Source organism: Humulus lupulus, chromosome 2 (assembly GCF_963169125.1).
Source record: "Humulus lupulus chromosome 2, drHumLupu1.1, whole genome shotgun sequence".
Classification (NCBI taxonomy): domain Eukaryota; kingdom Viridiplantae; phylum Streptophyta; class Magnoliopsida; order Rosales; family Cannabaceae; genus Humulus; species Humulus lupulus.
This window is the reverse complement of record NC_084794.1, coordinates 150,133,731-150,159,979: the sequence shown is the minus strand read 5'-3', so window position 1 is coordinate 150,159,979 and position 26,249 is coordinate 150,133,731. Positions and strand designations below refer to the sequence as shown.

Below are 26,249 nucleotides of genomic sequence, written 5' to 3'. Positions count from 1 at the left end.
CTACCGGAAGGACAACTTCGCAGCCATAGGCCAAGGCGAAAGGTGTCTCCCCAGTGGTGGAACGGGGGGTGGTCCTGTAGGCCCAGAGCACATTTGGGAGTTCCTCGACCCAGGCCCCTTTCAACTTTTCCAGCTTAGTTTTCAAGTTCCTTTTCAGGATCTTGTCGATGGCCTCTACTTGTCCATTGGCTTGGGGGTGTACTACTACGGAGAAACTCCTCCTGATTCCTTTTGCCTTGCAGTAGTCCTCGAACACCACTCCTTCAAATTGCGTTCCATTGTCGGAGATGATCTTGTAAGGTACTCAGAATCTGCAAACAATATATTTGTTGACAAAGGTGGTGATCTGCTTAGCCGTTATGTTGACTAAAGGCTTCGCTTCCACCCACTTAGTGAAATAGTCGACAACTACCACCGCATACTTAGCTCCTCCTCTTCCGGTTGGCAGTGCCCCTATCAAGTCAATCCCCCACACAACAAAGGCCCACGGGCTGGTCATGCTCACCAGCTCATTTGGTGACTGTTGTGGGTAAGTTGCATGTCTCTGGCAATTGTCACACTTTCTCGCGAAGTCACTTGCGTCCTTCTCCATGGTAGGCCAATAATACCCCTGGCGGATGACCTTTTTTGCCGTGGACTGCCCCCCAGCATGGCTTACACATTCCCCTTCGTGTATCTCTTGTAAAATTTTTGACGCCTCTCCCTTATCAATGCACCGCAGGAGTGGGGTAGAGAATCCTCTCTTATACGATATTTCATCTACTAGGGTGTACTGGGCGGCTTTGTAAACCAGTCTGCGGGCCTCTTTCTTATCCAAGGGCAAGGTCCCATCATTTAAGTACCTCCTAATGGGTGCAAACCATGGCTCCTCGGAGCTCTTGACTGTGTTGATTCTCTCTTCCTCTATGCTTGGCTTGGGGAGATATTCGACCCGTATAGACTCAAGCGTATCTTTGTCTCGTGTGGAGGTGAGTTTTGCGAGTGCATCAGCGTTTGCATTCTACTCCCTCGGGATCTTTTCTATTGTGTATTTTTCGAACTGATCCAAATACTCCTTCACCTTGGTAAGGTATGTAGCCATTTTTGGACCTCTAGCTTGGTATTCACCCTTCACCTGAAACACTACCAGCTGTGAGTCACTAAAGATATGCAAGTGGGATACCTTAAACTCCTTAGCTACCCGCAGGCCGGCCAATAGCGCCTCATATTCTGCCTCATTATTGGAAGCCTCGAATCCAAATCTCAAGGCACAATACATCTTGTGCCCTTCAGGTCCCGTCATCACTATGCCATAACCAAATCCCCCTTCGTTAGATGCCCCATCTACATGGAGGCTCCATTCTTCGGGGTGCCTTTCCTCTTCATCTGCCGGTTCATTCTCCTCTATTTCCCCCTCCTCTTGGGGTCGGTAGGCAAACTCGACTATACAGTCTGCAAGTACTTGCCCGTTGCTTGAGGTCCTTGGGGTGTAAGTGATGTCAAACTGACTCAATTCAATCGACCACTTTAATAATCTTCCTGAAGTTTCCAGCTTGTGCAAGACTTAACGCAGAGGGGTGTTGGTGAGCACCTCAATTGCATGAGCATGAAAATAGGGCCTCAATTTTCAAGAAGCGACTATCAGGGCATATGCTAACTTCTCTATTTCCGGGTACCGGGTTTCTGCGTCTACCAACCGCTTACTCACATAGTAGACAGGTTGCTGGTGCTTCTTTTCCCCCTCGACCAAGGCGGCACTTATGGCATGCTCTGATATAGCTAGATATAGGTACAACTTCTCCCCTTTTTCTGGCTTGGCCAAAAGGGGTGGCCTTCTAAGGTGTTCCTTTAGCTTGGTGAAGGCATCCTGGCATTCATCATCCCAAGCGAACTTTCTGCTCCCTTTTAGGATGTTGAAGAAAGGGAGGCATTTGTCAGTCAACCTGGAGATGAATCTATTGAGGGTTGCCACTCTCCCCGTCAAGCATTCACCCTTTTTTGCTTTGTGGTGGGCTCATTTCCAGCAAGGCCTTGATTTTTTCAGGATTAGCCTCGATACCTCGAGAATTCACCATGAAACCCAGGAATTATCCTGACGAAACTCCGAAGGTGCATTTGAGTGGATTCAGCTTCATTCTATACCTTCGAAGGGTGTTGAACATCTCCATGAGGTCACTGGTGAGCTCTTCCGCTTTCTTTGTCTTCACCAGCATATCGTCCACGTACACTTCCATATTCCTTCCTATTTGATTCGCGAACATTTTGCTCACCAACCTCTGATAAGTGGCACCTACGTTTTTTAAACCAAAGGGCATCACCTTATAGCAGTACAACCCCTTGTCTGTTATGAACGAAGTGTGCTCCTCGCCAACAGGGTTCATGGGTATTTGGTTATACCCTAAATATGTGTCCATGAAGCTTAGTAGCTTGTGTCCCGCTGTGGCGTCTACCAACTGGTCTATCCTAGGAAGCGAGAAGCTATCCTTAGGGCAGGCTTGTTGAGGCTGGTAATATCCACACAAGTCCTCCATTTTCCGTTGGGCTTCGGGACCAGCACTGGGTTCGACACCCATAGTGGGTAAAATGCCTCTCGAATGAACCAGTTTGCCTTTAGCTTGTCAACCTCCTCTTTTAGGGCCGCGTATCTCTCTAGGTCTAGTGCTCTCCTTTTCTGCCTCATCGGCCTTGCTTTTGGGTCGATGTTCAGATGGTGGCACATGACCGCTGGGTCTATCCCTACCATATCCTCGTGACTCCAGGCGAATACGTTGAGGTTGGATTTTAAGAACTCTACTAGTTTCTCCTTCATGTCATCGGCAAGGTTTTTTCCTACCTTCAACTTCCTCAACGACTCATTCATGACTGTTATTTCCTCCAATTCCTCTGCTGGTTCAGCTCTGGGCTCTTCTGTGACTTGTGGGTCCAACTCGCTTGGGTTCGCGCCTTCATGCACAACCATCTCCATAGGTGTTGTCGGCTTTGTGGCTGTGCGGAGGGATTTGTTATAGCATTTCCTCGCTTCCTTCTGCTCTCCTTTCATGCATGCTATTCCCCTGGGAGTTGGGAATTTCATAGCTAAATGGTATACAGAAGTTATCGCCTTCAATTCTGTTAGGGAAGGTCTCCCTAATACCGCGTTGAAGGCTGAGGTGCAATCTACCACAACGAAGTTTGCCATTATGGTTGTTTATTTGGGCTGCTCTCCCATAGTAAGGGCTAACTCGATTGCCCCAGGGGCTATATCGAATCTCCCGTAAATCCATACAAAGAAGTATTGCAAGGCTATAGGTGGCAGAGGCATAGTCCCATCTTCTCCAGCGCTGGGCGATACAAGATGTCCACAGAGCTTCTGTTATCCACCAAGACCCGATGCACCCTCATGTTAGCAAGATGGACAGTCAACACTAGGGGGTCATTGTGGGGGAAGTGTACACCCCAGGCATCTTCTTCAGTGAAGGTTATTGAGTCATTTTCACCCTTAAAACTCTTCGGGGGTGCTGCGCCAGACTTAGGACGCACGGTGGTGGACTTCGTCTGGCCTCCCTGGCATATCTGTCTCATCCCTTCCTTGATTTGCCCCCAAATCCTGGTCCTCCAAAGATGGTCCTGACCTCTCCTTGTATTTCTGGGGTTACCTCTCACGCCCGCGGCGAGGATGCTCCTTCTTCTGGTCTATGGTTCTCCTTGCGCACATATCTGCCCAAATGCCCCTTACGGATGAGCTCCTCAATTTCCACCTTCAAATGGTTGCATTCCGCAGTTGTGTGGCCTATATCTTTGTGATACTGGCAATACTTGCTGGGGTCTCTTTTAGACCGGTCTTTTTTCATTGGCGGGGGCCTTCGGAAAGGGACCTGGTTTTCGTTGTCACAAAAATATGCTCTCTCGCATGGGTGAGGTTAGTATAAAAGGTGTAGGGGCCTTGTCTGCGCTCGTCAGAGCGCTGATGTTTCCAAGGTCGATCATCTCTTGCCCCCTCATAGACCCTCTTTCTCTTTGCATTGCCTTGGCTCTCCCAGATTGAGGGCTTCGGTGAATTCAGGTCTTTTTCGACCTTGAGGCTCTCGTGACCATCTTCCACGCGAATATACTTTTGCGCCCGCTCGTAGAAATCATCCAAGTCCGTGACCTCCCTCTTGAGCATGTTATCCCATAACTTGCTTCCTGGGCGCACTCCAGCTGTGATGGCCATTTTCAGCTCTCCGCGGGTCAAGCTCACTACTTTAGCTGCCTCCACATTGAACCTGTAAATGTAGCTCTTTAGACTCTCGTTTTCTCCTTGCTTCACATTGGCGAGGCTGGTGCCTGGCATCGTGTAGTCCTGCACCGCGTGGTGCTACTGGAGGAATTCATCATAAAATTGTTGCCAAGATCTGATGGACCCCGGTCTAAGTTTTTTGATCCATTTGTACGTAGGTCCTTTCAATGTGACAGTGAAGCAATGACATCTGGCCCCGCTACTAATTCTCCTCAGCTTCATCAGGTAATTAAATGCATCCAGATGGTATTTCAGATCTATGCTTCCTTCATAGGGGGTCATATGGGGCTTCTTGAAGTTGGCCGGGAGCCGGATGGCTTGGATCTCCTTGATGAAGGATGACTCATGATCGAACTCATCCTCAAAGGCTTGACCTCCGGAGGCGGTGATGATTTTGCTTCGTAGGCTCCTCATTTCGGTGTCCAGGTCTTGTCTACTCTTGCTTAGGGAGTCTTGATATTGCCCAATAACTCCTAAGCGGTCATAGTAGTAATCGGGCTATGTCGTATCCACAGAGAGGTAAAATACAAGTAAAAAGAAAGATTAGTAAATCAAAAATAAAAAACTTTGAAATAATGTAACTTTGAAAAAGAATATAAACATTAAATGAATAAAATCGAGGAATTAGAATCAGAAAGAAAATATGGAAGGCATAAGTTTCATTCATGCAAACATATATATATTTTAATAAAATTGATTAATTCTACTCAACTATAATTCTACACCATTAATTATAGTTGGAAAATATATATAATAAAGCTCACCATAAAATATGTTCTTTAATTAAATTATACTAACTTCTAATTTTAAACACCTATCATATTATATACCTTAGAGCGACAAAATACCAATGGCAGAATGCAATAAAAAGCATATAATATATCAAATATCCTAAATTAAATTAAAAGCCTAAATTACATAAGAAGAGCATGAATAGACTTATGTAAAAGACACTAATAAATTTAGAATAAAAATTAGAAGAAAATAAATTTAATTGTAACAAATATATAGAAAGGAAGAACAAAATAAAGAATCAATATATTAAAAATATAATGTGAAACATGAACTTCACTTTAACCTTTCCACAAGAGAATTTAGCCTTTGTTTTCACCCAAAGTAATGTAAAAGAAATGAAAGAAAAATAAGAACAAAAATGCTTTTCTCTCTCACTATACTCTCCACACTTAATTCCACTATCTGATGATTTTTTCCCTACATTTAGTCCTCTATTTATAGTCAAAATTAGACCCAAAATGTGTATTTACGTGCATTAGGTAGTGGAGAAAGTGGCTTCAAAATCTTATGGAAAAAGGAACAAGTGGGGCACGTGTCAACCTCAGATTGGCTAAGGAAAAATGCTGCTGGTGGGGTGGGAGACAGCAAGGTGACGTGGCAGAATCTGATTTCTCGCCAGGCTGCACGTTAGATGGCATCAGGCGGTGTGGGGACAACTGTTGGCGTGTGGGGGATAGAGGCTGACGACAGGGGATAGGTGGCGTGCTCGGGTTGGACGACGCGGCTAGAGGCGTCAGTAGTGGTTGGCATGGTCGGGCTCGGCTTGGCTCGGCTGGGCGAATGGAAAGCTGGCACGTGGCCGTGAGGGGAGCAGATGTTGGCTTCGGCTTTGGATGTTTGGGTTTAATTTTGGGCCATTCCATCTTCAAAAATGCCATTTCTTCATGATTTCTTCAATTTTAATTCTTTTTTTCTTCTTTCTTTTTCTTTGTGTCAAAATACATTTTATTTCCTGAAAATTAAACACAAATTAAATTAAAATTAATATTTTCAAATATAAAATATATGACAATAAATCCATGAAAATATTAATTAAAACTTAATTAATTTTACACTTTTAAGACTAATGAAATGATATTTTTGAGCACTAATCATGTCTCTTAGAGCAGATGGGTTAGGAGCCCCCTTCCCTTTGCCTTCCCGGGGCGCCATAGGGGGTGTGGTCCTTTTACCTGCCCTCTTTTTGTTGAGTTCTTCTCATAAATCTAAGGGTGTTCTCCTTGAGGTGACCTCGTCATCGTTATGAGGGGCAGCAATGGTCTTCGGCTCTGGCTTCTGGGGCTGTTTCGGTGGTCCGGGACGTTCGTGTTGCTTCGTCTGGGGGGTGTTACTAGTGGAGAGTCGGGTCCTTCCATCATCTACTGGGACGATGGTTTCTACCCCCCTCTAGTCTCCCTCTTTCCGCTTAGGGAGTGTCACATTTGATCTCCCTTGCAACAGCCCATTTAGCACCTCTTGCATGTTTTCCAGGGTGGTTTCTAGCCACTAATTCTTGCGGTGAAGTTCTCGTATATTGTCTTCGTAGAATTGAGACTTCGAACTCGAGCTGACGGAGTGGACCCGAGGGTGCTTGTTAGCCCGGCGCTTCGACGGGCCTGGATCCTGCCGACCGGGGTTTGGCACCTGCGGCGGCCTTGGAGGCAGGAACTCATCGGCACCCCTTGCTGGGGCATCCATCGACCTTGGGTGATCCTCCTCAGGTGGGACCCCTAGGGACGAGGCCTCCCTTTCGTCTCTGGGAACCTCAGGCTCCCTTGGGGCCTCCATGTTTGCAGGTGGAGGAGGATCCCTCATGGAGGCTTTTAGCTGATCTCCGTCAAGAAGGACTTCCACCTCGCGCGGCTCTCTCAACCGTTTCGAATGTCACGGCATTTTTTCCTATCAGAATCGACGGAAGAACAGTAACTTGCAATTTATCCTTCCCACAGACGGCACCAAACTGTTGACGGTGAGAACTCGTCAACCAAGTTAAGTTAGAAAAATTGAAATATAGAACTTATCAATGAAAAACTTCAAATATCTAATAAGAAACTCAAAGAATAGTTCTAGAAAGAAAATGGTGAAATGAAATTGTATTTTTTTTTTGTGGTGTAGTGCTATAGTATTTTTTTTCAACCCCCTTCCATGTAGAAGTTGGGTTCCCTTTATAGTGGGCTCTAATGGCCTTTGATACATTGTGGTCTAGGGGACCAGATTGCACAGAAGTACATTGTCAGGAGAGTGGCCTCAGGGGTAGTGGTGTTGGCTCCAGTACATGGTCAGGTTCTGTGGGAATGTCTCCACTACTTATTCAGTACAAGTGTCAGAGGAGTGCCTCCAGGCGTAGTGGTGCTGGTGGTGGTGTCGACTCTGACATCTGGTTAGAAGCATACAGGCCATGTCCCCCCCTCCTAGTACTCCCACTACTTGTCTTGCATGAGCTTAGTGTCCGTACTTCTTCTGACTTGGTGTGGATTTCTATGGGGCCCTTCCAATTCAAGCTTATTGGTGTGTTAGAGGGGTCCATGATTTTACCACTTGTTGGACTTATGGTAAGAGTGGTGCCCAATGGTTGGAGCCAATCTTAAGGGGTGAGATAAGACCCCTCTAGTGAGGTCAATTTTGGGGAGGTGACCCCTTGTGCTGCGGATGAGGACTATTAGGGCCGAGTGCACCAAGAGGAGGCATGAGGCAAGGCATCGCGAGATGCATCCATCGAGGCGTGGCTGCTGGGCGCGAGGCCCTTGCGAGACGCCCCTCGCGAGGCGGTGCATCTGGGAAGGCCGAGCGATGGCGCGCTGCCTTCGTGAGATGCCTCCATCGAGGCATGGCTGCTGGGCGCGAGGCCCTCGCGAGATGCCCCTCGCGTGGTAGTGCATCTGGGCAGGCCGAGCGGTAGCGCACTGCCTTCGCGAGATGCCTCCAGCGAGGTGCGGCTGCTGGGCGCAAGGCCCTCGCGAGACGCCCCTCGCAAGCCAGTGCAACTGGGCAGGCTGGGTGATGGTGTGCACGCTGCCTTCGCGAGATGCCTCCAGCGAGGTGCATCTGCTGGGCACGAGGCCCTCGCGAGACGCCCCCAGCGAGGCGCGGCTGCTAGGTGCGAGGCGAGCATCTGGGCACACCAAGTTTTGGCACGCAGCCTCCAGCAAACTTACGAGGCCTATATTTAGGCGTTTAGGGGACTTGAGCAGGTATTTTGGGTCTTTTACAAGCATGAAATTGTGAGCATCCACATAAATAAAAAAATTATAAAAATAAAAACCGCTTATTTTATACCAAAAAAAATACAATTAAAATTCTAACACCTAACAATTAATAATAAAATAAATCACAAAATAAAATAAAAATATTGTAACGACCCAAATTTATTAATAAGGCTTAAGGGCCTTGATTAGTGTGCCAGGAGGGCATAACTGGATTATATGTGATTTAATGATTAAAAGCATGTTATATGATTATTTGGATATCTGTGATGCATGACTATGTGTATTAGTATGCATGTAGGCCCTGATTAGGTTAGAAGGGCATATTCATAATTTTGGCCCGTTGAGGGTGTAACTGTATATATCTATGATAAATTTTTGAGACCACATTATTATGTGGATATATTTGTAACCTTTGACTTGAGGTGATCCTAGTGAGCGGTTCAGCGAAAAAGTCACGACGAGGATTTATACCCGGTTCGGGGCAAGCCTGGGGGTATTTCTGGAAATTTAGAGAATATATTGGGGTCAATTTTGACATTGAGGAATATAATTGGTGATTAGTTAGGAATCAGGAAGTAAGCAATAAATATTAGAGACACTTGAGTAATTAGCGGGAATTGGGTGTAATGACCAAAATGCCCCTAGGTTGATTTAAAGGCTTAGGGATAATGGGAGGGTATTATGGTCATTTGGCTTATAAAGGATAAGTGATATTATCAGGCTTTATGCCTTAGTGGAATAAGTAGAAAGGTTTAGAAGTCTGAAGGAAAGAAAGGAAAAGGAAGAAAAAAAGAAGGGAAATAGGAAGTCTATTTTTCTCTCTCTCGGTTTAAGCTTTTCTCCATCAATTCTCGAGGTCTTTTGGGGCAGAAACTCAGGGAGAGTCAGAGTAGAAGCTTGAGGCTAGAGTCCTTGGTCTGGCTTGAAGAATTAGAAAGGATTTATCAAGAGCAATCCATTCATTTGAGGTAAGGTTCAAGGTAGTTTTTAGTTTCTAGTTCTTGGTATTGTTATGGATTTTGAGCTGAGTCTTGATGGGGAATTCTAGGGAAATTGAAGCTGAGATTTGAGGAGGTGAAGGTCAAGATAGTGATAAGGACAACCTAGGCTAAGCTCATCCATCAAAGGTAAGAAACTCTGGCTTAAGTTATGTGGTTTCAGCTGTTGTTCTTATTGAGTTTCTGAGCTTTAGGTTCAGCTATGGTGGATTTTGTGATTTGGAGTGCATGTGATTGAGTTATGTGTGGTTGAGATGTTTTGGGATGAGTGGAGGATGTTGATAGGCTTGTTTTTGTGTTTGGTTGAAGTTTGGAAGAGTTTTGGTAAGGTTTGGCTTGGGGAAAATCGAAGGAGGAAAAATACAGGGTTTGCTGTGCTGTGACTAATGCTACAACGCTAGCCATTGGGTGCTGTAGCGCTAGGCTGAGTGGTATGGGGTGCCTAAGGCTTTGTTTGTAGTGCTGTAGTGCTCTCCTTAGAGCGCTTTAGCGCTACCCTGTTTCCAGAAAGGGTTTTTGGTTATTTTCAAGGGTTTTTGCCCAGGGGTTCGAGATTTGATTCCACCACCCCGTTTGGTGTAATTAGGGCTTCCCAAGGGCTCGGGATTGGTCCCGAGGCTAGGTTTTGCACTTGAGGTTTGGCGATGATTCTAATCTATGGTTGTGAGTAGGTGTGCGCTAAGGCTCAAGAGGGATCGTGCTGGAGGATCAATTGAACAAAGCTAGCGAATGTAAAGGTAAGAAAAATGCACCCGAGTATGTGTTTGTGATGGGACTAAGAGCTCCCTATATCTGTATAATGTCATAGATGGTATTATGCCATGGGACATGTGATAAATGACCTAAGGGTGCCATAAATTATACTTGCACACAGGGCGCGGCTCGGCCACTGGTAGCCAAGGACAGCTTAATATTCACTGAGCTCGATTTAAGCGGGCGAGAGTCAGTGGGATAAATAGAGGGTGCGACCTAAGGGCATTAACCCTAGTTATCATATGTGGATTTATTGTTGATATGAAGTGATATACTTGGTATGCTAAATACTTGATTAACATGAATGCTTAAACTGTTGAGCATATCCTTATACAGTATGAGTTACCTGATTGTCTGTTAAATGATTGTGCTCTGTTATTGTGTTTTCTTGTTGGGCCTTGGCTCACGGGTGCTAAGCGGTGCAGGTAAAGGAAAAGTCAAGTTGGACCAATCCTGAGATGGAGAGTTGCGGGGATGAATGTACATAGTCAGCTGTTCGGCTGCCACGGCCGAGGAGTGGAACAGAACGAGAAATGCTTATCCATCTGTTTTTCCTTAGAATGGCTATTCTCTGTATTTAAATCTTGAAACTTTTGTAAAAAGTCTTTAATTATTGCTTTTGGGATCCCATGTAAAAAGAAAATGTTTATTTAAAAGAAATACGACTTTTAAGACCAAAATCTTATAACCCTAGTTCAACTATAGTTTCAGTAACACCTTTTGAACTAAATGACTTGATTAGCAAGTCTTGCACTTTTATAAACACACAATGTAGCGATCTTGGCTATCCAGGGCTTTACAAATTGGTATCAGAGCATCCTAGGTTTAAGGGTTCCTGAAGGCTGGCTGGACATGTACATTCGTCGCGAAAGACAAGCTCGACTCAGGGTTTGGTAAATCGTGTATACATGATTTTATGTTTAAATGATCTGAATGAGATATGACCGCTGGTATCTATTTGATTAATAGGGAGCATGAGATGCTGATAGGGCCTGGCCCTTGACTATTGCATGATGATATTGAGGCATGCTTATTAGCATTGCTATGCATGTTAATGAATATATGGATAAGTATTTGGATAAATTGTTATATCTTGATTGCTTGTGGATGTTTGGAGTTTTATGGTTGATCATGAAAGGATTATTACCATGTCATAATAATCTGATTGCCAAGTTGTTGATTGTAGATTGACTTGGTTAATTATGCATCCATGAAAATCTACACGACTAGCCGGCAGGTCTGAGACTAGAGATGATGACCAGGGCCAGACCCGTCCGCCAGTCCCTGAGAACTGGCACCAGCTTATGGCAGACATGCAGGCTCAGCTATAGAGCATAGATGAACATATCCGAATTCTGCGGCAGCAGGCACCATCAGGGAGTGTTGCCCCCATTGTGCCACCTGTAGTGTTGCCTATTGTACAACTAGTAGAAGTTGGGAATAGATGGGAGTCGTTGTATGAGCGGTTCAGGAAGCAGCAGCCCCCGATCTTTGAGGGAGGACCTGATCCACTGAAGGCTAAACCGTGGATGACCATGATTACTACCATTCTGGACTTTATGAGGGTAGAAGGACATGACACAGTGGCCTGCGCCACATATATGTTGAGAGAGGATGCCCGAATCTGGTGGGAGGTGGCATCACAAACCAGAGATGTTATTGCTTTGACTTGGGAAGGATTCAAGGACTTATTTAGTCAGAAGTATTATAATGTTGCCATCAGGGTAGCGAAGGTAAATGAGTTCATGGGGCTGGTTCAGGGCAGCATGACAGTTACAGAATATGCCCTAAAGTTTGATAGACTTGCAAAATTTGCACCCGACCTTGTGCCTATTGATGCAGCTAGGCAGGACAGATTTATTAGAGGGCTTAATGCTATGATAGCCCGAGATGTGAGAATTACAACAGTACCTGGAGTGACAACTTATGCCCAGGCTGTAGAGAAGGCTCTTACTGCTGAGGAAGTGGAAAATAAGATATGGAGGGAGAGTGCAGCGAGACGGGAGGGCCACAGGGCGGTGCCTCCATATTCTTGTTTTAGTTCTAGTAGGGGCGGAGGCCCCATCGATTTAAAAAGGAAGACCTCTGATGCTTCGACTGTTCCTGGTCCTGATAGGAAGGGTCGGGGTATTCAGGGTGGCCGTCTGGGAAGTGGTGATCCATGGAGGACATATCCTGAGTGCACGAGGTGCAGAAGATGCCATCCGGGCGAGTGTCGGGCTATGGCCTGTTATGTGTGCGGGGTGGTGGGACACCTCAAGAAAGACTGCCCGACAATGAAGAAGGGAGATGCGGGGAAGGTGGACAGCTTGACTCTAGCTCGAGTGTTCACTTTGACGTAGACAGAGGTCGAGGCTAGCCCCTCAGTAGTGACAGGTCAGCTTTCTAGCGCTAGCTCTCCTTTTACTGTATTGATAGACTGTGGTACTACACATTCGTTTGTTTCTAGTAAGGTGATTGATAGACTATGTAGACCTAGTGAGTATTATACTTCAGGATTTGGGACTATATTGCCTATAGGGGAACTGGTAGTATCTAGGAGGTGGATTAGAGCACTGCCAATGATAGTTGACGGTAGAGAGTAATCAGTAGATTTGATTGAGTTGAGTATGGAGGACTTTGATATGATTTTGGGTATGGATTGGCTGGTTAGATATGGAGCTACCATTGACTGCAGAAAGAAGATGGTGACCTTTGAGCCAGAGGGCGAGGATCCCTTTGTCTTTGTGGGAGCAGTGCATGGATCCCGCGTACCCAGGATATCGGTGCTGAGAGCTAGAGATCTGCTACAAGGAGGATGTATAGGTTTTCTGGCTAGCGTGGTGGATACCACCAGGGTTTCGCTAGTAGGACCAAAAAAGACCAGATTGGTTTGCAAGTTCTTGGATGTGTTCCCTGAGGACTTCCCGGGGTTGCCGCCGCGTAGAGAGATTCAGTTTGTCATTGAGCTAGCACTAGGGATAGAGCCAGTGTCGAGGGCACCATATAGGATGGCACCGGTGGAACTGAAAGAATTGAAAATACAGTTGCAGGAGCTTTTGGATTTGGAGTTCATTAGGCCTAGTTACTCGTCGTGGGGTGCTCCAGTTCTATTTGTGAAGAAGAAGGACGGGACTTTGAGAATGTGCATAGACTATATGGAATTGAACAAGTTGACCATCAAGAATAAGTACCCCCTACCAAGGATTGATGACTTGTTTGATCAGCTGCAGGGAAAGACGGTGTTCTCAAAGATTGATCTTCGATCTGGTTATCACCAGCTGAGGATCAAGGACAAGGACATACCGAAGACAACCTTTGGAACGAGGTACAGGCACTATGAGTTTCTGGTCATGTAGTTTGGTTTGACCAATGCCCTAGCAGCCTTCATGGACCTAATGAACTAGGTGTTCAAAGACTTTCTAGATCAGTTTATTATTGTCTTCATCGACGACATCTTAGTGTACTCCAATTCAGAGGCAGAGCACGAGCTTCATCTTTGACAGGTTCTTCAGAGGTTGAGGGAGCATCAATTGTACGCCAAGTTTAAGAAATGTGAATTTTGGCTACCAGAAGTGACATTCCTTGGACATATCGAGGGTGCAGATGGGATTAAGGTGGAACCATCTAAGGTAGAGGCAGTTAGGGATTGGCCGAGGTCAAGGAACGCCTCAGAGGTGTGGAGTTTTCTTGGTCTAGCAGGTTATTATAGACGGTTTATGGAAGGCTTCTCGAAGATAGCGGCACCGAAGACAGAATTGACACGGAAGAATTTGAAGTTTATCTGGTCAGACAAGTGTGAGGACAATTTCCAAGAGCTGAAGCGGCGACTTATTTCTGCGCCTGTGTTGGCTCTTCCTTCGGGGGAAGGGAAGTTTGTTTTCTATTGCGATGCATCGAGGTTGGGTTTAGGCTGTGTGTTGATGCATAATGAAAAGGTTATAGCTTATGCATCACGACAGCTGAAGGAGTATGAGCAGCGGTATCCTACTCATGATTTGGAGTTAGCAGCGATGGTATTCGCACTAAAGATTTTGTGACATTACTTGTATGGGGAGAAGTGCGAGGTATACACTGACCATAAGAGTCTAAAGTATTTCTTTACACAAAAAGACCTAAACATGAGACAGAGACGTTGGCTGGAGTTAATGAAAGATTATGATTGTGATATTCTTTACCATCCAGGGAAAGCCAATGTAGTGGCAGATGCACTAAGCCGGAGAGGCCCAGGTCAGTTATACAGTTCCACCCAAATCTCGAGAGAATTAGCTAATGAGATGGTCAGAGCAGGGATAGAATTGGTGGTAGGCCAGTTGGCCAATATTACTCTGCAGTCGACCCTGCTAGAGCGGATCATAGAAGGGCAATTGGTAGATGCTCAATTACGAGAGGTTAGAGAGAATTTCTTAGCGGGAGTAGCTAAGGACAATTCTATTTCCGAGATTGGTTTGCTTCGGTATCGGGGACGGATTTGATTAGTAACACATTTTGAACTAAATGACTTGATTAGCAAGTCTTGTACTTTTATAAACACACAGTGTAGCGGTCTTGGCTATCCAGGGTGTTACAAATATGGTGCGCTACAATGAGGTATGAATATTTATGCGGGAATTATTGAAAAATTCAGAGAAAAGCACATGGGGTACTTAGTCAAGCTAGAGAGAAGGAAGAGAAGTTGAGAGAAAATGAATTCCTTGAGAGAGAAACAACTCTAAAAACATGTAAAATGACCATAAAACTCTCTCTTATCTTCCACCCCTTTTAATCCCCCTTACCCATTAATTAATTTCCAAATTAATCTAACTTAAGCTTATTAATTAATCTTTGTCTAATGGTAATTTTTTCAAAAAGTTACTATTGTGGTAATTTTTTTCTTACGTTTCCAAATTGAAATTTTAATCTAGGCTAAATAAATTAAATAGACCTTGTTGTTTAATTTAAGTGGTCGCACTCCAATATTTGCACTTCAAAAATTATTTAATTAACCAAATTCTCATTTTCTGCTAAAATTTGTATTTTTCACAAAAAAAACATTTCTAGAGATTTTTTTCTCACAAAAGTTAAACTTTTGACTTTAATATAAATTTCCAATTAATTTTATGCCCATATTATTTTTGCCATAATTATTTATCATAATGTTATCTAAGATTTTACCCTGTTCGTATTATTCGCGTCAGTTCGAAACTGAAATTTCTAATTTGGCTACAATCACACACCACACTTAATGGCTATCATAGACAACATGATTTTTGGCTTCTCAATCCTGTATTATTAATCAATATAATATTCATATAAGTTTTCACCGGCTCAAATTGGTTACTAGTAGGTGCCCGAAATGCGGGGCGTTACACAAACTTTGGGCTTCTTTATATTCTTTTGACAATTTATCTCATTTCTCTACAAAAGTACCACACTTTCATATAAACCAAAATAAATCAAATTAAACATAAATTTTTTTTTTTGATGAAAAGTGGAGTATATTAGAAAAACAATCAACACACCAATACATCAGACCAAGCCAGACCGGCTAGCCAACAACATTACAAATGCATCAGGTAATCAAACACAGCTATATCCCAATGATTGATTTTTATCTTAGGAATCCTAGTAAGCCTAACCTTTACATAACATCTAATCTGTTGAATAACGTAGTCAATAGACCAAGAGCTTAACTCAAACAAACACTTGTTCCTATTTCTCCATATCAGATAAACAACAGCTGCCAATGATGCAGCAGCAAATCTTTGCAATAGACCCTTAGGCTTGCCCATCATCCACGAATGCCAGTCATCATACCTACTCAGCCAAGCATCTTTTCCCAGCCAGCTCTCCAATCTGGTTCTCAGTTGATGAGAGAAAGAACAAGCAAAAAACAAATGTGAATGGGACTCCTGAAACTCTTCACAAACCGGACACATAGCAGAAGTTAAATGCAAATGGCACATCTGTAACTTGTCTCTAGTGAGCAGGTGACCAAGAGCAGCTTGCCAAAAGATAAATCTATGTTTAGGCACTGCTAGGGAACACCAAACCACATTAGCAAAATAAACCTTTCTAGTATTCAGCAACCTGTTATAGAGAACTCGCACACTAATCTTATTGTTTCTGATTGCTTCGTCCAAACTCTGAGAAGAAAAAATATCTCTCATATTAGCTATCTTCTTCCAATACCAACTCGCATCCTGCTGGACTTTATGGCTCCAAAAATCCTGCCCCTTAAGGTAAATGGAGTCAATCCATTTCACCCACAATATGTCTTGCTTAGAAGAAACAGCCCACACAAATTTAGCAAGAAGAACTATGTTCCAAGTAACCCCATGCTTAAAACCAAGACCCCCCATGCATTTAGGCTGGCAAACTTGATCCCACAATGTAAAATGCATTTTGCATCGATTGCTACTATTGTCTTTACGCCCCCAAAGAAAGTTTCTACAAAGCTGGTCTATTTCCATTAGAACACTCTTGGGAAGAATGAAGATGCTCATCCAGAACGTCCTAATGCTAAGAAGAACAGAATTAATCAGCTGGGCCCTTCCTGCAAATGATAGGTGACGACTTGACCAATTGTGAAGTTTCAGTTGAATCTTTTTAATAATCAAAGCGCAATCTCCTGCCTTCCATTTAGTGGTGCGAATAGGCACTCCCAGATATCTGAGAGGGAAGCACCCCTCATTAAACTGAATTTTATGCAGCAGCTTTTTCATCTCACTGTCAGCCAAGCCCCCAAAGTACACCTGTGACTTTTCCATGTTGGCTGATAGACCAGAAGCCGAGCTAAATGCATTGAAACAGTCCTTAATAACTGACTTATTCTCACCCTTGCAAAAAATGACCAGGTCATCCGCAAAACACAAGTTAATAAGCTTCAGATTTTTACACTTTGGGTGAAACCGGAACTCCTTTTTAAGGGCTGCTAAGCCTAGTGAGAAATTCCATCACTAGGACAAGCAATAATGGAGAGATAGGGTCTCCTTGTCTCAATCCCTTTTTACCTTTAAAACCCCCTAGAATCTTACCATTCAGTAAAATCAAATAAGTAGGATCCCTTAAACAAGTCATCACCCAATTGATGAACCTTTTCGGATAACAAAGGGTAGAGAGAATAGTTTCTAAAAATTTCCAATCAAGCATGTCATATGCTTTACTCAGGTCTATCTTCAGAACACATCTAGGAGAGATATTTTTCCTATTATAACCTTTGATAATATCCTGAAGAATCATAATATTATGCGCTAACAACCTCTTTTGCACGAATGCTCCTTGATTTTGGCTAATAAGACTAGGGAGGACTGTCGACAATCTACCACAAGGCATCTTAGATATGCATTTGTAAATGGTATTGCAACAAGCTATGTGACGAAAATCTACTGCTTTGGTAGGGGTATCAACCTTAGGAATCAAAGTAATGGTTGCCATATTTAGCTCTTTCGGCAGAATACCCTTCTCAAAGAAATCTAGAATTGCCACTGAAACTTCCGCACCCAAATCCTTCCACATGGCTTTAAAGAAACCCGAGCCATACCCATCTGGACCCGGACTTTTAATTGCATTAATACTAAACAAAGCATCTTCCACCTCCTTCCTAGTAAATTGCTTTATTAGACCAATTTGCTGGTCTACGGTTAGTCTATGACCCAAGCTGAAACAAGAATCCTGAATGGGCATTGTAGCACTACTCAGACTCCCCATTATCTTTTGAAAGTGGCTCACAAAATGGTCTACCACATCCTTAAACCTCTCTACCAACTGACCAGAATCATTGATAAAAGAAGTTATCCGATTAGAGGCCCTTCGTTGTTTTAGGCACGCATGAAAATATGATGTATTGTCATCACCATGGCGAAGCCAATTCACTTTACTTTTCTGTCTAAGAAAGCTGTCATAAGTTTTAGCATGCTTAGCAAATAACTCCCCCGCAATCCTCTCCTTGTTTTGTAACTCTGTTGAGTGCGGGTCCCTTTGGAGAGTCAAATTAGCATCTTGGAACTTTTCCTTAGCATTAGTGTAGTTCTGAACAACATCACCCACAGTACACTTATTAAAATGACGTAAGACTTGTTGAAGTCTACCCAGTTTCTGAACTATTTTCCCCAACCCCTTTCCCTTACAAGGCCTTCTCTAGTTCTGAAGCACCACAGCTGGAAACCTGTCATGCTCAGTCCACAGGTTAAAAAATCTGAATGGCGTAAGACCTTGGTTAACAACAGCCTCAGATTTAATAATACAAGAACAATGGTCTGATAAACATAAATATTTCCAAATTAAAAATCAATCAAATAAATTCATGAAAATATTAATTAAAACTCAATCTATTTTTAATGATAATAAATGGGTATTTTAACTCTTAAAAATTCCTTGTAGCCTAAAAATCACAAATCACCAAAAATAAAATTAAAACAATTAAAAACACTCAAAATAACAATATTTAAGCTTAAGAGAATTAAAAATATATGACCTAATACTTATCATGCATTCAAATAATGCTTAGCAAAGCATACTAGGAACCATTTATTAAAGATTCCTTACTTTAATATATTGTTGACTATTTTATTCATTCTTTATGATTTTAATCATCTTGTACTCATACAAGAACATACTCTCATAAATGAACATGTAATTTTATGATATTTATGTTACTTAGTCAAACAATAATCTAGATATTCAATTATAAGATATGTAATTGGATAGGTAAGAGTTGTTTCTGGTACGATTTAGGTGAACTTTGAGGATGAATTACTGCTAGAATTGGTAGATGGTGACATGAACCTTACGTGGCAAATGATTTGATGTAAAGACATGGAGCAGGTGTTACAAGAACGTTCCCAAAGGATGAAGTAGTGAGAATAAGAAGGAAGTGTAACACCCTGGATAGCCAAGACCATTACAGTGTGTATTTTAAATAGTGCTAGACATGCTAATCAAGTCATTTGGACATGAACGTGTAACTAATAGTAATTAACGGATTAGGGTTTAAATTTTTTTAGCATAGGAATAGTTAATTTCATTAAAAAGTTTAAGTTTGCTCATGGGATCCCCAAAATAATTATTTTAAAAGTCATTTACAACTCCAAAGGGTAGTTACAACACAAGTCGACCTAAGTGGCAAAATTAGGGTTTGACTTTAGTCCTTCTTTGAATCCTCGACCATGGCAGTCGAGTAGCAACATATGTACACGCCCCCCCTAAAGCTCTCCAAGTCATAGGTGGTACCATTTTCCATATCCTTTCCCTGCACCACATAGCACACGTGAGCCAAGACTCAGCAAGAAAACTTAAATAAAAAAATTCAAATAAGCAACAAAGTATAAAAAAACATCTTAGTAATATTAACCTTACTCAAGCAAAAACATAGTCCAATTTAAATAACCATTGAGTCACACAAGTGCAGACCGCACTTCTATTTATTTAGGTGGCATACATGTGAGACATGTGCATGTTGCACTCCCAGGTGGCCCTAGCCAAACGACCTGCATTCTACACTTTTATTATTGACCTCGGCTCTTAGGCTGAGCTTCCAAATTAGGTCTAATCAGAAATACAGTTTACTTAACAAGCAATCAGATATAATGTATTCAAGCATACCTAATCAAGTAATCACATGCATAATTATAGACATGGTCATTCCCAGGGGCCCAAACCCTAATTGTAACCAGGTGCAGTTTTCTTACCTTTGGTCCAAGCGTAAACAAGCAAGCACAACTCCCAGGAACGATCCTCTCCCGAGTCCTAGAGGTAACCTAGTCACAACCCATAAATAACATCCTCGTTATAAATTGATTTTATAAACGAACCCCCAGAAACAATCCTATGCTATTGGGACCTCCAATTCCACCAAACAGAGTGGTGCAATCGTCTCCCCAAGCCCCTGGGCCTAAGCCCTAAAAATGAAAAAAAATGACAGGCTTCGTGAAATCGGCCTAGCACTGCGACACACCCAAAAACAGAGAGCCAAGGCCTTCAATTCACTGAATACGCGCCACAGTGCTTAGGAAATTCAAAGAACCTCTCTAGCTCTTGAGTTGATGTGGACCGCTGTAATGCCCTGGGTAACCAAGACCGTTACATCGTGTGTTTGAAATAGTGCAAGACTTGCTAATCAAGCCATTTGAACAAACTGTGAATATAAAGTCTCCAACTGATTAGGAATAAAATATTTTGGTTATAAATAAGTTATTTTCGTTAAAAATGAAAGTTTAATACAGAGACTCTCTAAACAGGGTTTGGATGACATATTTTACAAAATATGAGAAGTTATAAACAACTCAGGCCACATTAATGGAAAAATACGCATTTTAGGTTCCCGTCCCTGTACAGTCCCTCGACCGTGGTGGCCGAGTAGCTGAAAATGTATACCTCGCCCCCAGAGCTCTCCAACTCATGGTTGAATCTGCATGCCCTTGCCTTTACCTGCACCACGTAGCACCCATGAGCCGAGGCCCATCAAGAAAACATAATAACATAGCATGACCGATATCAATAACCAGATATTCCACAACACATAATCAAGAATTCAGCAATTCTTAACATTTACCTATTCAATGATAACAATCGACAAACTAACAATTTATCATCCAGATAATCAACATATCATATCTATCAGATTGCAAATCATATGACAAATCAGCAGTTTATCTCAATCATTACACAACATTTAGGGTCGGCACCCTTAGGCTACTCCCTCTATTTAACCCATTGTCTTTGGCTCACTTAGGCTGCCCCCAGTGTAATACACATTGACTCTGGCTAGCTTAACCAAGCTCAGTGATTAATAAGCTGTCCTCGGCTACCAGTGTCTGAGCCGCGCCATGTGCGCAAATATTATTTACGACACCCTTAGGTCGTTTATCTTATGTCCCATGGCATAATACAATCTATGACATCATACAGATATAGGGAGCTCTTTGTCCCTTCAAAATCACATAATAATGCATACAAATATAGGGAACACTTTGTCCCAACCTAACCACATAATCGGGTGCAGTTTTCTTACCTTTATATTTTGCTAGATCGTTCAATTTGATCCTCAAACACGATCCCGTCTGAACCTTAGCGCGAACCTAGTCACAGCCATAGATCAGAATCATCACCAAACTTCTATTCCGAAATCTATCCTCGGGACCAATCTCAAATCCCTGGGAAGCCCTAATTCTACCAAACAGGGTGGTAGAATCAAACCCCGAGCCCCTGGACAAAAACCCTAAGGAATAACTCAAAAACCCCTTTATGGAAACAGGGTAGCGCTACAAAAAGAACCAAAAGTGCCCAAAAAGCCCAAGCCTAGCGCTGTATTGCCCAAAAGCTAGCGCTAGTCACAGACCAACAACACTCTGTTTTTCCCTTCTTCGATTTTCCTCGAACCAAAACCCCTTGGACCCCTTCCAAACCTCAACTACACACCAAATTGAGTCCACCGTCACTTATATCTCATCCCAAATAGCCCAACAACCCAAAACTTAGCCACATGGATCATCAAGCTAAGAAGACAAACATTGAACTCAAAAACTCAAGAACTCATCTAAAAACCGGCAACTACCAAGCAATTCAAGATGACAAAACCCAGAATTCCTTACCTTTTATGGAGAGCCCAGCTTAGGTTGTCTCTAATATCACTCCAGTCCTTAGCTCCTCAATCCCCAAAGCTCAATTCCCTTAAGTTCCATCCAAAGCCTCAAGTTAGAAATCTATTCTAGCAAAATTCAGAAAACTCAACAGAACCCTTTAAACCTTACCTCAATTGAGTAACCAATCCCTGATAACTCCTTAGCTTCACCAAGGTCTCTAGCCCCAAACTGCAGTCCGAACTTTCTCTAAAATCCCAGCTCCAAAACTCACAGGAAATGATGAGGAAGAGAACAAACCGAATGGAGAAGAAAAGTGCTTGTTTTTTCCTCTTTCTTTCCTTCTTTCCCTTTCCTTCAGCTTCTCACACTTTCTAACAATTCCACTAAGGAATATAGGAAGATGTTACTTATCCCTTATAGTCAAATGACCATATTGCCCTCCCAATTAAACCAAGCTTTTAAACATCCTAAGGGCACTTTAGTCATTCCTCCCAATTCCCACTAATTCCTCAAGTGTCCTAAATATTTACCACTTAGTTCCCATCATTTAATTATTCACCAACTATTTTTCCTTATTATCAGATAATTTCCGATATATTCTCCAAATTCTCAGATACATCTCCAGGCTCACCCCAAGCCAGGTTTAAATCTCCGTTGTGACTTTCCCGATAAACGGCTTGTTAGGATCGCCTCGAGTCACAAGCTACAAACATATCTACATAATAATGTGGTCTAAACATTAGCCTACCAATATACACACAAATATGCAATTACGCTCTCAACGAGCCAAATTACCAAAATACCCTCACAACAGAGTATATATCCCCATGCATGCCTTTATCATCATATAATAATATGACCCACATAATCATGCATATAATCATATAATAGCACAATAAATCAATTATTTCCCTCCCAGCCTCCTAATCAAGGTCCTAAACCTTATTAGGAAATTTGGGTCGTTACAACTATCCCCTCCTTACAGAAATTTCATCCTCAAAATTTTATCTGTACTGCCCGGAATATAAATTTCGCACAACTGATTCCAGTTACCCAGGTCATTCCTTGACCATACTATTTCTAGAACGTTACCTTAATTCAAGGTACAATCATATTCCTCAAAACCATATTCTTTCTACTTCTTAACTGAACTGGTCATTCCACATGGAATAACTCAATCTTCAACTATAGATTCCCATAAATCAACACATGAGTTTCTCCAACCCATGTCCTCAACATGGAGTACAAAATACACCGCGCACAGCTAACAGTGCCAAAACTATTATCAACTTAAAAACAACCTCATTGATCCTTTCCCGGATCCAAACACTCTTAATACTCTGGGGTCCAACTAGCTCTTCACCCCTTTATCCTTGGTGATATCCTAAGGAGGATACAATCTTCTACTTGGAACTCCATATTCCTGTTTTCCAATTCAGTAAAACTTTTCCATTTACTTTGAAAAGTGAGCCTCCAAGCTCTAACCTTTTAATAATCTCAATGATTCCCTGAACTATCTCAGGATCCAAATACAACATCTCACTTATCTCATTCCAACGAATGGATGATATACATTTCTTATTATACTCCATCTCATCAAGTGCTCTTCCAATAATTGGATAACTCCTTTTCTCTCTGATTTACCGTCAATCTGAAAATAATAAAATCACCAGATTCCAATTATCTATTCATCGTCTTCCTTAATCCTCCTAAGACATGAGAGTAAAACAAAGTCCTCATTCGATGAAATAAACCCTGAATTCCATGAAGGCTTACCATCCATCTCGCTTAGAGTTCTGAATACTGATTAGCTATATAACTTGTCCTTATTAATAAAAGCAAGTTCTCCCGAGATGCTGGTCCATAATGACCCAACCGTCTTGGCAGCCTCTCTGCGATACCCATCGCGACATTTCCTTATTCCCATTATAACATACTCAAAGGCTGCAATAGCCTTACCGGTTTCTGATACCTTGTCCTGACCAGCTAACAGGTTAAGAGCTTCGTCCTATATTCCATTATGTCTCTCTCTCCATGCCAAACTATAACTATAAAACCTTCAAATTCTGGCACCTTTTTCCTGATGTCTGGATGAAAAGTCCAAGAGAGTAGTATAAGATTCATAAAAAATTTCCATGTAATTCTGTGGTCCATCAGATTTCAGATCTGATCCTTGTATTTTAATAAACTTATACCTGACACTGTAAAATCCAGCTAACACCTTACCTTCAATTCTTCCCATCTGGGGTTTACTTAACTGTCTTTCTTTGATCCTTTATGAGATAATAATTCCAAGTATCAACTGGCTTTCACTAGAAACTCCACTCTAGTTCAAGTCGGATCCTCTAACCAACATCATGCATAGACCATCACTTCCTCCTGTCTTTGAAGTGTCATAGCAACTCACCAATTGATTCTAACCTGTAAAAAGACGTAGAACTCAACTCGAAATACATGTACCACCATGCCTGCCTAAGGAAACTCCTACTCCTAAGGCATTCCTTAACCTTGGCAAAGTCCCAACCAGAATACAGCACTATACCATCGATCAAGACAATCACAAATCTAATTAAGATAATCTTTGAATACTCTATTCACCCATTTCACAAAAACAATTTGGCATTGACCAAATCCTCAACACATGACTCAGCATCCTCAGTGCCCTTATCTAATATAATAGCAATCTCCTACCTGTCCTTTTCCCTGATCTCCAGTTGGTAATAACCAGATCAAAGATCCCTAACTGTCCTTGATCTCTAGCTGGTAATAACCAGATCAAAGATCCACCTTGAAGAACATCATCCTACTCAATAATTGAGACTTTAATTCTCACAGCTTTGTTAAAACTGTTCAATACAATGTCTTAGATCTGATTCCATCCCTGACACCAATCTAATCACCATTCCATCTCTTTATGCAGACGAACTCCTTGGAAACTTATCCGGAAACTCACAAACTAATCCAGCTTGTCTTTGTCCCACTGGTATAACTCAAGTAGTGTCCATCACACTAGCTAAGGTTCTAACCATCCCCCTGCAGTAGATCTCCCACTCTAGGTACAAATGCTAAAACCTGCAAGGGTTTCCCCCTTTTAAACTCAAGAGTTACTGCTCCTTTCATACAACCCTTCACTGTTCCCATACTTGACCAACTCTTCATATTCAAAATCCTTACGTTGTAATTGTCTTCGAAGATACTTCAAGTAATAGATGATATGTTCACCAGTCTTAACATGCTTCCGATCAACTTCCTTCATACCTGATCTATTCCATTCATGTATTATAACCTTGAGTACCCTTGAGTAACGAAGTTAATACCTTCTTAAACCTTACCTTTGACCATGTTGCTTTAGTCGTGATATCATCAGTATAGTAGTCGCTCACGTTCTACTTCTAACTGGGGAGTAGTGCAACTCGTCGCTAGTGAACCTAAATGCAACCCATCCATGTCATTTCTCTATTCTCTGCTTGTCGGACTTACCCATGTCGTTGAAGTATAAAACGATTAGGAACCCTTACTATTAATGCATCACACCCCACTCGGTACAAGTAATAATTCCTGAGATGTCTCTTTCCTTGATCCTTATATGGTAATAACAAGATCGATGATCAACTCCTGAAGACATCGTCTTGTCTTGTAACGGGGCATTTAAACTCTTCATCCCTAGTAGGCAATATCCACGAGTCCCATGATACAATGTTCTGTCCAATTCACTTATAAGTCACATACTTCTTCAGGTGATCCAATAATTCCTTAAGCCAAACTAATATCATTCTTCATAGCGTCCCTGATACCAAATCCTTCCATACCCAAGTTTTGAACTGTACCCAAAAGCTCCTAGCATACTCAGCTGCATCCTTACTGACCAATTTAATTTCCATTCAGTCTAATCAATATACTTCAAGAGATGTCCATGACAGTCTAGGGTTGTCCCTTATGTAACACATTAGCTTTCCTCAACAAATACCCATATCTGAATCTTTCCTAAGAGACACACAGCACCAAGCTCTTTCAGTTCTTTTTTCTAACCAGAGCAAAAGATATCCAATCCACTGGTCACTTCCGAGGAACTAACCTTGGGCTCTAAATGAATAAAATATCCCAGTCTTCCCTGTCTTGATGGGCAACTTGTAAACTGAACCCCCTTTCTGTCAAAACCAGGAGCCATAAAACCACCAAAGGTTCTCATTTTTCCGATCACTGAGTAGCCACTCTTACTAAATTTCCGCGAACAAAAATATCATCACCTGTATTCCTTACGTCTTAGATAATGAGGCCCTCTCTCTACTGCCCAAGCATAGATAACCATCTCAGAGTTTAACTCACAAATGACTTATCATCTCCGACTACATCCATTTGTACCATAATCCAAAGTGGATTGATCAATCCACCAAACTCGTTGACATATACTATCGCTATCTTACCACTTTCGACATCCTTCTGCCACAAATGCCTAATACGGCTACTCTGTCCCAATTTGTCCTTCTCATATTACCAAGAATGGGATTAGCCACACCCATTCACTAACTGATTCCTGAACAAACCCAAACCTTCCACAAAACTAGAGGATAATACTTCCAAGGCCTTCCATACAATGATTCTTATCTGTTCCCTCTCAATAACCTGATTTTTCATCCATCTAATCCCTTCTATCAGACCTCACAGCTTGACTCATATATCAGCAAACATCTGCTGCGAATCTCAGGGGCAGGTGGAGGATTCCAACCCCAACTATCATCTT

General features: G+C 42.3%; 1 protein-coding gene across 1 annotated transcript; it reads right to left on the bottom strand.

Annotated features, from left to right (window-relative positions):
* Window positions 1-15,487: 15,487 nt before the first annotated feature.
* Window positions 15,488-26,028, bottom strand: LOC133814842 (uncharacterized). Its single transcript, XM_062247752.1, has 5 exons — window positions 25,933-26,028; window positions 25,584-25,656; window positions 18,081-18,184; window positions 16,964-17,957; window positions 15,488-16,866 (listed from the first exon to the last, which is right to left on the bottom strand). Exons 1-5 carry the CDS (start codon window positions 26,026-26,028, stop codon window positions 15,488-15,490), a joined length of 2,646 nt encoding a protein of 881 aa, XP_062103736.1.
* Window positions 26,029-26,249: the final 221 nt, after the last annotated feature.

Excerpts from the sequence above, each read along its gene's own strand:
- LOC133814842 (XM_062247752.1), bottom strand. The coding sequence starts at position 26,028 with ATGGGTGTGGCTAATCCCATTCTTGGTAATATGAGAAGGACAAATTGG. Across the intron at positions 18,185-25,583 it reads TTATTCATTTAGAGCCCAAG|ACCATTGTTCTTGTATTATT; the intron begins GTTAGTTCCTCG and ends TATGTTTATCAG. Across the intron at positions 17,958-18,080 it reads ATGACAGGTTTCCAGCTGTG|AACTACACTAATGCTAAGGA; the intron begins GTGCTTCAGAAC and ends GATGTTGTTCAG.